We start from the raw sequence: 12,136 nt of genomic DNA, 5'->3' as shown, positions 1-12,136 counted from the left end.
AAAACACTGCTTTAGGATTTAATAGTCCCCAGGATACACACATTGCCTTTCCTTTCTTGCAATTTTTATGGAATAATTCTTGAAACGTTGGTATTGGGCTGTTAATGACTCGTTTGAATGCACCTATCTGTGATGTTCTTTCCAGATAATTTAAATTGAATGTGGTTGTTGTTCCCAAGCCAAAGTTTGATTGAAACTTTCCGCCTTTGTTTACCACCAAATGTTGCAAGTTTTCCAGTTTGGTGAAGAAAAATCTTAAATTCTACAAAGGTCTCGCAATAACAACACTAATTAATAAACTTAAACAACCCTAAATTAAGTTTTATTTCTTCTGTTTGTAGTTTTTGCTGTTTTTCAACTTTTTAAAATTCCTAACCTCAAAATGTTTAGCCGGCTGTCAGTTGGGACTGTGCCCTATGTTGCCACATCTTCCACGAGCAGCTGTAAACCTGGTGTATTGTTGGTTGCAGTAATAAACGGACCGATAAATTATACAGATTTCGAAAAAAAAATTTACCAAAATTGAATGAAAAATTGTTCAACATTGTAAGTACAGTGTTGCCATGAAATTGTCACCATATTATGCATGCTGTTTGTATGTGTCAAAAAAAGTAGAGATCTACAAAACATTGTTGCCTGACTGACCTAGCAAAATGAAGTTTGCTTACTATTTAACTGAAACAGTTATAAAGAAAACAGTTCAGCTGTCAATAGCAGTGAGATTATGAGAATTATGATTAACAAGTCCATGACGATACCTGTCAAAATCGTTACTATATTACCTTGTACAACCAAAACTAATGTATAAAGTTTAAATATTTCTCTATGGCTTCTTCACATATTCGTTTATATTTCTTGAAAGAATCATAATTTGTTGATAACTAAATTGCTCTATAGTTGACTCACCATTTACAATTTACAAATATTGTATACATCAAATTTCTGTTAAAATGCTTGATCACCTATTTAAAACTGTTAGTCAGAGATAAAATACAAATCGTGTAATTTTAAAAATGTTTCCAATAAAAGTTATATCCAAATTTTGCAATCTATTTAAACGTTGAAAAGTGTACGTTGTTAATCGCATTTCGAATAAACAATACCTACCGCATTCCGCATGTAACACTTATTACATTATTTTGGCAAGTAATAAACTAACAAACATTATCGCAACATATTGTTATTATTAATTAACGCCACAAATAACGAATAATATGTGTACTTTTAGATCGAGATTAATTTTAATTAGTAACCACATAGTTTTTGATATACTGTCTGCTAAAGTTATCAAAACGGTTTTGCAATCAAGCCTGATAGGTGTTATGTAATAATTATAAGTAGTGTACTACTTATATAATAAGATTTTGTCGAGTGTATCTTTGAGTTTAGGCCCATTTGAACTGACATAACCCATATGCTCTTTTGGCAATTTCATTATACACAACCACTCGTGGGAATTTTAGCGCGACTCATTGGTATACATAATAAATGTAAATATTTTGATTATCGAGTGTGCTGATATTTATCAGTAGCAGACAGTCAAAAACAGAAAAAAAACTTTCTGTATAAACACTATAAAAAAGCAGATGGTAAAATACAGAACAGAACTGCATTTGCTCATCAGTATCTACACAAATCATTGTATGTGTAGATTCAATTTGACTATCTCAGTAGTTGAAAATAAAAAAATATATTATGTCCCCTAAAGAGAGTATTTAAGGCAGTTTTTGGTTTGTTTTTTAATAATAAAAAAGTTACTCTGTCATACACGTTTTTTTCGACCAAATTTCAGAATGTTTATAGAGTGAATTATTGTCTCTTAAGCACTATGGTTGAATTTCATTTTTATGTTACGGTTTGAAAGATACTTACTTGTTCGGTGTTACATTCGTTGTTGCAATTGTAGTCCAACCGAGTTCCGTCAGTTTGATTCTGTAAGAGAAATACGATTAAGCAAAACTTGATCAAGGAAACATGTCATGTTGATAACGACGCTAAAAGAAATTGTATTGCTGTAAATTGTAAACCGATCCATTGATAAAATGCACATACAGTGACATGCAAGGCTAAATTTTTTCTATACAAGAAGATTAAAATGCATGATGGATGGTTAACTATATTGTTTATGAATCAAACTAGTTTCTTAAAAAAAACGGTATTGAACAATTGTACAATGCAAAAGCATTGTTAATATAAATAAAATACAATAATTAATGTTAAGGCTGATGGTTTTTACCATTTAAGAAAACTCTAATGTACAATTTTACTTAATATCAGGATGTATGAAATGAAAATTTCAGGTCCGTAACTGCCCAAATACCCAAATTATGGCCCAAATTGTGTTTGAAGTTAGTTGAGTGAGTTTTCTGTCATTTTCAGTTTGGTTTTCCAAGTTTAATAAAAAACAGGATTTTTTCTGAAAATTTTCCAGTACGGCGCTGGTTTTTAGGTTCAATTTAGTATATTCAGTGAAAATTGCAGGTCCGCAACTGCCCAATTACCCAAATTATGGCCCAAATTGTGTTTCAAGTTAGTTGAGTGGGTTTTCTGTAATTTTCAGTTTGGTTTTTCAAGTTTAACAAAAAACACGATATTTTCTGAAATTTTTCCAGTACGGCGCAGGTTTTTAGGATCAATTTAGTATATTCAGTGAAAATTTCAGGTCCGCAACTGCCCAATTACCCAAATTATGGCCCAAATTATGTTTCAAGTTAGTTGAGTAGGTTTTCTGTCATTTTCAGTTTGGTTTTCCAAGTTTAACAAAAAACACGATATTTTCTGAAATTTTTCCAGTACGGCGCAGGTTTTTAGGTTCAATTTAGTACATTCAGTGAAAATTTCAGGTCCGCAACTGCCCAATTACCCAAATTATGGCCCAAATTATGTTTCAAGTTAGTTGAGTGGGTTTTCTGTCATTTTCAGTTTGGTTTTCCAAGTTTAACAAAAAACAGGATTTTTTCTGAAAATGTTCCAGTACGGCCCTGGTTTTTAGGTACAATTTAGTTAATTCAGTGAAAATTTCAGGTCCGCAACCGCCCAAATACCTAAATTATGGTCCAAATTGTGTTTGAAGTTAGTTGAGTGAGTTTTCTGTCATTTTCAGTTTGGTTTTCCAAGTTAAAAAAAAAACATGATTTTTTCTGAAATTTTTCCAGTACGGCCCTGGTTTTTTGGTTCAATTTAGTATATTCAGTGAAAATTTCAGGTCCGCAACTGCCCAATTACCCAAATTGTGTTTTAAGTTAGTTGAGTGGGTTTTCTGGTCATTTTCAGTTTGGTTTTCCAAGTTTAAAAAAAAATTATTTTTTCTGAAATTTTTCCAGTACGGCGCTGATTTTTTGGTTCAATTTAGTATATTCAGTGAAAATTTCAGGTCCACAACCGCCCAAATACCCAAATTATGGCCCAAATTGTGTTTCAAGTTAGTTGAGTGAGTTTTCTGTCATTTTCAGCTTGGTTTTCCAAGTTTAACAAAAAACACGATATTTTCTGAAATTTTTCCAGTACGGCGCAGGTTTTTAGGTTCAATTTAGTACATTCAGTGAAAATTTCAGGTCCGCAACCGCCCAAATACCCAAATTATGGCCCAAATTGTGTTTCAAGTTAGTTGAGTGGGTTTTCTGTCATTTTCAGTTTGGTTTTCCAAGTTTAACAAAAAACAGGATTTTTTCTGAAAATGTTCCAGTACGGCCCTGGTTTTTAGGTACAATTTAGTTAATTCAGTGAAAATTTCAGGTCCGCAACCGCCCAAATACCCAAATTATGGTCCAAATTGTGTTTGAAGTTAGTTGAGTGAGTTTTCTGTCATTTTCAGTTTGGTTTTCCAAGTTAAAAAAAAAACATGATTTTTTCTGAAATTTTTCCAGTACGGCCCTGGTTTTTTGGTTCAATTTAGTATATTCAGTGAAAATTTCAGGTCCGCAACTGCCCAATTACCCAAATTGTGTTTTAAGTTAGTTGAGTGGGTTTTCTGGTCATTTTCAGTTTGGTTTTCCAAGTTTAAAAAAAAATTATTTTTTCTGAAATTTTTCCAGTACGGCGCTGATTTTTTGGTTCAATTTAGTATATTCAGTGAAAATTTCAGGTCCACAACCGCCCAAATACCCAAATTATGGCCCAAATTGTGTTTCAAGTTAGTTGAGTGAGTTTTCTGTCATTTTCAGCTTGGTTTTCCAAGTTTAACAAAAAACACGATATTTTCTGAAATTTTTCCAGTACGGCGCAGGTTTTTAGGTTCAATTTAGTACATTCAGTGAAAATTTCAGGTCCGCAACTGCCCAATTACCCAAATTATGGCCCAAATTGTGTTTCAAGTTAGTTGAGTGAGTTTTCTGTCATTTTCAGTTTGGTTTTCCAAGTTTAACAAAAAACAGGATTTTTTCTGAAAATTTTCCAGTACGGCGCAGGTTTTTAGGTTCAATTTAGTACATTCAGTGAAAATTTCAGGTCCGTAACTGCCCAATTACCCAAATTATGGCCCAAATTATGTTTCAAGTTAGTTGAGTGAGTTTTCTGTCATTTTCAGTTTGGTTTTCCAAGTTTAACAAAAAACAGGATTTTTTCTGAAAATATTCCAGTACGGCGCTGGTTTTTAGGTACAATTTAGTTAATTCAGTGAAAATTTCAGGTCCGTAACTGCCCAAATACCCAAATTATGGCCCAAATTGTGTTTCAAGTTAGTTGAGTGAGTTTTCTGTCTTTTCAGTTTAGTTTTCCAAGTTTAAAAAAAAATGATTTTTTCTGAAATTTTTCCGCCCAAATACCCAAAATATGTTCAATATCAAACGCATATTTTTAAACATACTCCTTCTTAATTAAGAATAATAATCCACACAATTTCTCACCTAAAGCCTTAGGAATAATAACCAAATGATTCAAACTCTGATAATCGTGTACCCAATCGATATGGGCATACCGTTATACATTATAATCAAGACATAAACTGTCTAGGTGATAAAATTCTTTACTGTTCAACATAAAGAAATTTCGAAATATTTTTAAGTTGATACATATAAGTCATCCGATAAGGAAAAGGTCATCAAGTAAATTAATAACATAACGCGTAGGTAATTAAATTTTCGATCAGTACGTTTAAAACTATACAGTTTTTATAAACAAAAACATTTATAAGAAAAATTTGATAATTTCTAGAAAAGAAAGTAATTTGTGACGTTGCCAAACTTTACAAAACTAGATTGTTTCAATTTATAAAAATTTGATATTTAAAAGAGTCATTGAAATGTAATCAGGAGGCTACAACAACAGTCAAATTAGGATGAGAAATGCATTTAAATTTACAAAAATAAATAATTAAGTGGAAAACAAACTATTGTCCTAGTTTTTGACAATTTTTGTCTGATTTAACCAAACTAATAACTTTTACGGTGTAGAATCAGGTAGAATATAGCAATAATAGTGGCCTAAAGCAAGTATTGGTATACTGGGTGTTTCATAAGGTATGTGCATGGTGAATTTCGAAATGAAACATTTTTATTTTCATTTTTCTCCTGTGTCATTATTTTTATTTAATTTTTAATGCTTTGTCGCGCCAGATTGTTTTTAATTCTCTAACCTAATTAATTAAAACTACAAAATAGTGATATAAAATAAACCATTACACACGCTTAATTTTTTCACAATCAATTTGTATTTTGATAATAAGTTTATTTATGACAATCAGAATCTTTGACGTAATCATTCGCGCTAATAAAATTGCACCCATGGAATCAATACTTCAGAGTCGGACTACCATTTTTTTAACCCTCTGTATAATTGAAGCTAAAATCATTAATATTGCTCCTTTTTCTGCGTACATAGATTATTAATAAGAAATAATGACGATACGTGTATTATTAGGTCGTGTTCAAATCAAATGACAACGATATTATATGTGCTGATCTGTTCTAACGCTGAAGCGTTACTGATGAAGGTTACATTAAAAATTCAATTATTGTTAAGGGTCAGCTTTATAAAGTTAGGAAAGAATGTAATGTTCACCTGCAAATGACAATGTTCAATGCATTGTTTTTCCACTTCCCTATCCAGATCGTTGTAGTCAACGACAACGCTGACTGATTCTAAATAGGAGTTTTCCACGACACTGATCCAGATCACTACCAACCACAATACGAACATACTTTATTCAGGTCTGTAATTGCAATAACAACGAAAGCTACATAGTATCAGTGAAATGCTTTTTTCCTCTTATTTCCGAACTTTTCCCGTTTCAATACGTAATTATAGTGCGCGTAGTATGCGGTGGTACCCCGGCATATGTGCGAGACGCGACTAGTACCAACGTCAAGTGGAATTGAAGCGCGGGACCATTTCAAATGCACCACTTAACGTGGTGGGGACATCACTTAACGACTTTTGTCGCGTCAGTACCAACAACATGACAGTACCTACCCGTACAATGTTGGTCTTATACAGGTGTGGTAAATCCAAAAGCGACCATAGGAAAACCGTGTAACGGACAGAGAAACGTAGGTAATTGCATGCGCGGGAGAAAGACAGAAAACGAAAAAAATATCAAGTAGGCCATATTTTTAGCACGCTGTTGCCAAACGCCCTAAGTAAGTTTGTCGAGGGTATTGAATACTTACGGCGTTTGGCAACAGCGCGCTAAAAATATGGCCTACTTGATATTTTTTTCGTTTTCTGTCTTTCTTCCGCGCATGCAATTACCTACGTTTCTCTGTCCGTTACACGGTTTTCCTATGGTCGCTTTTGGATTTAACACATTTCAATTAAATCAATTTTTTTTAACACTCCTGTCATTCTGTGTTTACTAACATTACTTACTTAATTTTTTACTTTTGTCTACCATTTTTTTGGAAGGAATCTCGGGAATAAGCAGTGCTACACAGTCAGCTAAATCAAGAAATAATTGCAGTTTTAGAAGATTATAACAACTTGAAAAAATGCATTGTTTTTTTTTTACTTTCTAATTTATAACATCAAACATTTCCAGTAATCAGAGTAGAGGACATCAATGACTTGACCATAACAAATGTGAAATTTGTTTATACATCCTGGGCACTGTGTATATAAGCTAAACTAATTAGACAAACCCTCAACTTTAACGACTGAAGTTATTGAAACAATTAAACTAAGCCCGGAAGCAACCCGACCAAAGAAGAGGGTAAAAACTACGTTCTACAACAGGTTTAATTGGGTTTGACCACGCTTGACGGAAACGCGGTCCCTTTTGTCTGTTACTCAACTGTGTCGGTTAAAGTCTGATGTAATTACGTACTAATAATTATACATGTTACTACGTTTATACAGGGTCATCAATGAGGTATAATACAGGGTGTGTGTAGAAAATTATATCACCCATATTCGTGGTATGAAAACTTGATGATTTATATGAAGTTAATCCAAAAAGTGGACGTGATTTTTGAAGTACAGAGGATTTATTATTAAATGACTAATTATCTTGGGAACAAAAATCAGAATTTGTTTTTATACATATTTGTTATTTATTGTTTGTACTAATAGTAATTTGCACAACGCTATTTTTAATAGTTTCCTAGCCTGTTAGAACTTGAACTTTTTAATGCGTTTGTAAAAAAAGTAGTTTTTTTTCAAGCGGTCTAAAATAAGCCTATTGTGTACCGGTACTGCCGGCGTAGAAAAGCTATTTCATATCCTAGGAGGTAAAAAAAATAATGTCCAGAACTTGATCCAGACTAAAAGCGTTGCATTTAGAAAAAAGCAGATGAAATTAATGCAACACTTACTTTGCTTTGATTGGCTTGTCAGGCTTGGCTCTGCAATACAATCCTTTCATGATCTTATTCTGAAATACAGTTTTCCTGAAGGTGTCAGGGCTAAATTTGTGATCAAATACAAAATCAGCATAATAAACAAACGGACTGACACAAAAAGACAAAAACTGATTGACACAACACGGCTAATACGATAACAACACGAAGCTACTTCCAAAGTTGTCTAACAGAGGGCGTATCATGGCTGTCTAGCGTCATCTGTCGATTACGGTTACGCGCTCCGAATTTACACGGACCGCGGTTCTTGAAAATAGGCTTTCAAAAATGTTATCGGCCATTTGCTCTTGATATTTTTTCAGTAACCGTTATATATGTATATTTACCAGTCCGAATTAATCGGTTAACCTGGCTAGGAAACGATACACATCCTATGTTTACCTTATTACGCTTTCATTGTGTCATCTGTCAAAAATCGTGATGTCCATGGCACACTAATTCAAACACCTTGTACTAAATACTACTAATTGCGTTTATGGAGTATCCAGCCACGATGACAGAAAACACACAGACGGTGAAGTGTGTGACTTTTGGCAGTTGGCGGACAGTAACACGTTTTTCAATGATGAGCAGTTATGAACATTCTGCATTTTTCTGAGTGCAAATCAATATGTGTAGCCTGTACAAATCATAATTTTTATTTTCCAAGTGGAATTAGTTGTGTTATCAATAAACTGTTGTGAAGGAATTAATATCCCTGTGTATCCTTAATCAGAAACAACTCAGCTGGCGATCAAGTTCGTTGAACCCTAGGTACACAACACGTGACAATTAGCACAGAAATCGAACCCTAGTTCAGCAAGACGCCACAATTGGTGCCGAAACCTAAGCTCTCCCAAGTCCTAAATATCATAAGAGACCAGAGACACACAAAATGATGATTAACGAGGATAATTCCGACAACACAAGCATGGTTGAGCCGCCAAATCGTATAATGCAACAACCACTGGACGTCAACAGAGTTTCCCTAAAACTCACCGCCTTTTGGACCTCCAAGCCAGCAGCATGGTTTGGTAGGGCTGAAGCGCAATTCCGTGCAGCCAACATCACCCGATCTATTACAAAATTTGACGCGGTTGTCAGCGTATTAGCAGAGGACCAATGCGACATTGTTTTAGACTTACTTACCAACACCCCTCAGGAAAACGACGATCCTTATCAACAGTTAAAGGAGAGGTTACTCAAAGAAAACAGCCTAAGCGATACCAAACGTTTTAAGACACTGCTGAATGAAATGTCATTGGGTGACAGGAAACCCTCCACCTTACTTCGGGAAATGAGACTCCTAGCACCTGAAATGGATGAAACCTTCCTAAAAAATGTATGGATGGAGAGACTGCCTAGCCACATGAGGGGCATACTAAGTGCCACCAAAGGCAACTTAATGGAACTTGGGGTAACTGCCGACGCTATTGCTGAACACACCAGTTCGTCCTACCTTAATGAGGCCACTTTACGTCCGCCAGTCAAAGAACAAGGCCCCCAGGTAATTACAATGGAGGATTTCGATAAGCTGGTAAAAAGAATTGAGAAACTGGAGTCCACATCTAGGCGTAGACAGCATTCTCAAACTAGAGAGGAAAAGAAGTATCCCATGTGCAGATTCCATTACAAGTATGGTGAAAAAGCCCGTAAGTGCGAAGAACCTTGTAACTTTACCCCTGGGGTGAGTACCAATCAAAAAAACTAAATACGTTGTCAGATGTCACCTCGGATGCCAGAAACAAATCGGCATCTGACAACCAAACTATTAATAGGCTGTATATACATGATAAACGCAACAACTTGTCATTTCTTATTGATACAGGCGCAGACGTTTCTGTTATTCCAAAAACTTTTGTGTTTAACTACCAAAACTTAAAGCCTACTAATTTCACACTGTACACAGCAACCGGCACACCCATCCACACCTATGGAAAAAAGCCATTGTTTTTAAATTTAGGATTAAGGCGAGAATTTAAGTGGGATTTTTACATTTGCGACGTGACAAAGCCACTCCTGGGTGCAGATTTCCTCAGACATTATCAGTTGTTAGTTGATGTGGCCAACAATGAGCTAATTGACAACACAACTCACATCAGGTCCAGGATTAATCAGATCACAATAAATAAAGATGACCACTCTATTTCTTTATCATGTTTTGTAACTTCACAGGTCAGCACTACTTGGCAAGCAATTCTGCAGCGTTATCAAGAGAAAACCAACACCCCAGAAGCTAACATGCCAACTGTGACCGCAGAACATTTAATCGAGACGTTTCCTGCCATTGTACCAATCACAAGTCGCCCTAGACGATTACCTCCTGAAAAATACTTGTCAGCCAAAAAGGAATTTGAACAGATGGTCGCTGAAGGCATCTGTCAACCGTCCAAATCACCTTGGGCATCACCTTTACATCTTGCCCCTAAAAAGAATGGACAATGGAGGCCATGTGGTGACTACCGGAAACTTAATGCTGTAACTGTGCCAGACAGGTATCCTGTTCCAAACATGTTAGATTGTGTGTACATTCTTAATAAAGCTAATTTTTTTACTACATTGGACATCGTGCGAGCTTATAATCAGATTCCAGTTGCCAGTGAATCCATTCCAAAAACAGCAGTAACAACTCCATTTGGGCTATACGAATTTTTAAAGATGCCATTTGGGTTACGAAATGCCGGACAGACGTTCCAGAGATTCATCGACCAAGTGTTAAGGGGACTGGACTTCATTTTTGTGTACATCGATGACATTCTGATTGCTTCAGAGACCTTCGAACAACATCAGGAACATGTTTCACTCGTATTAGACAAACTAGCTGTTCATCACATAAACATTAACATTCAAAAGTGCCACTTTGGTAAAAAGGAAGTTGATTTTTTGGGTTTCAGAATCACAAATACCGGAATTTCACCACTTCCAGAGAAAACCATTGCCTTACGAGAATACAAGAAACCTACTAACATTCAAGAACTTCGACGTTTCTTAGGACTCATAAACTTTTATAGGCGACACATTCCTAATGCAGCTGAGCTACAAGCTCCTCTTCATGACGTTCTCCACAACAAGACAAAAAAGAACGATAAAACTCCGATAGATTGGACTAATAGTATGGAAAATGCTTTTCAAAGTTGCAAAGAAAGTCTGACTTCAACCGCAAGTTTAGCTTACCCAGACAATTCAGAATTAGCGTTAATTTGCGACGCATCAGAAACCAGTATTGGAGCTGTCTTACAGCAGAGTGATAAGCGACCCTTAGGATTTTTCTCAAAGAAACTCAGCGTTTCAGAAGTCAAATACAGCACATACGACCGCGAACTTCTCGCTATATATGCTGCTGTGATACACTTTAGAATCTACTTAGAGGGCAGAGAAGTAACTATCTATACTGATCATAAACCATTGATTTATGCTTTTCAGACAAAACATAGCAGTAACTCCAGAGAAACAACACGGCGTGCTAGACAGTTAGAGTTCATCAGTCAATTTACTACAACCATTAAGTACTTAAAAGGGGAAGAGAACGAAGCAGCAGACGCACTGTCTCGAGTCCAAGAAATTTCATATACAGCTTCTTTAAACTATGAAGAGATCGCAAAGGCACAGCTTGACGACGAAGAACTTAAACAATACCAACAGCAGCTTGACATGAAATTTGAAAACCTAAAATTTCCAGCGCTAAAACTTAGCCTAACTTGCGAAACATCCACTGGAAAATTTCGACCTTACGTACCGAAAGGATTTCGGAAACAAGTATTCGACTCAATCCATGGGTTGGCACATGCAGGCATCCGGGAAACACGCAGGTTAGTGACAGAAAAGTTTTTTTGGCCATCAATGAACAAGGACGTACATTTGTGGGCTAAAACATGTATATCTTGCCAAAGGTCAAAAGTACATAAACACACAAAAACTGAATTGTTAACAATACCCACACCTAAAGCTAGATTTTCATGTGTACACCTTGACATTGTTGGACCCTTACCAGTATGTGAAAGCTTTAGATACTGCATAACTTTAATTGACCGTTATTCACATTGGCCAGAAGTTATTCCTGTAGCAGACATTCGAACTGAGACAGTTGTTCGATCAATTTTTATGCATTGGATTTCCAGATTTGGTTCACCAGAGATTATCATAACTGACCGTGGAACTCAGTTCGAGAGTGCTTTATTTACCAGTTTTTATACTTTGTTGGGCATCAGAAGAGTTAGGACTACAGCTTACCACCCACAAAGCAATGGAAAAATAGAACGTTTCCATAGAACGTTAAAAACTGCCATCACAGCTCACAACAAACCGGATTGGTTATCAGCACTCCCTGCAGTACTCCTTGGATTAAGGACAGCTTTAAGGGATGACGC

General features: G+C 35.6%; 1 protein-coding gene and 1 long non-coding RNA gene across 5 annotated transcripts in view; both read right to left on the bottom strand.

Moving 5' to 3' along the window:
* Nucleotides 1-6,416, bottom strand: part of sev (receptor protein-tyrosine kinase sevenless) — a 51,309-nt gene extending 44,893 nt beyond the window's left edge. The window contains exons 1-2 of one of the 4 annotated variants that reach the window (XM_081993158.1): nucleotides 5,998-6,416; nucleotides 1,873-1,932 (exon numbers count right to left, since the gene is read on the bottom strand). In XM_081993158.1, the coding sequence (XP_081849284.1) occupies nucleotides 1,873-1,932; nucleotides 5,998-6,135 (198 nt within the window). In that variant the 5' untranslated portion in view covers nucleotides 6,136-6,416. The remainder of the gene's footprint in view (nucleotides 1-1,872; nucleotides 1,933-5,997) is intronic. The other 3 variants (XM_081993146.1, XM_081993152.1, XM_081993169.1) reach the window with 3 other exon arrangements.
* A 1,044-nt stretch (nucleotides 6,417-7,460) lies between these two features.
* On the bottom strand, nucleotides 7,461-7,877 carry LOC145738592 (uncharacterized). The gene is made up of 2 exons (XR_014180816.1): nucleotides 7,746-7,877; nucleotides 7,461-7,694 (listed from the first exon to the last, which is right to left on the bottom strand). It is a non-coding gene; the product is annotated as an uncharacterized LOC145738592 (long non-coding RNA).
* Nucleotides 7,878-12,136: the final 4,259 nt, after the last annotated feature.

The sequence above is a fragment of the Ips typographus genome, linkage group LG1 (genome assembly GCF_016097725.1).
Source record: "Ips typographus isolate SLU linkage group LG1, UJ_Ityp_2.0, whole genome shotgun sequence".
Lineage (NCBI taxonomy): Eukaryota > Metazoa > Arthropoda > Insecta > Coleoptera > Curculionidae > Ips > Ips typographus.
The sequence above is the reverse complement of the archived record's forward strand: the minus strand, read 5'-3'. Positions and strand labels throughout refer to the sequence as shown.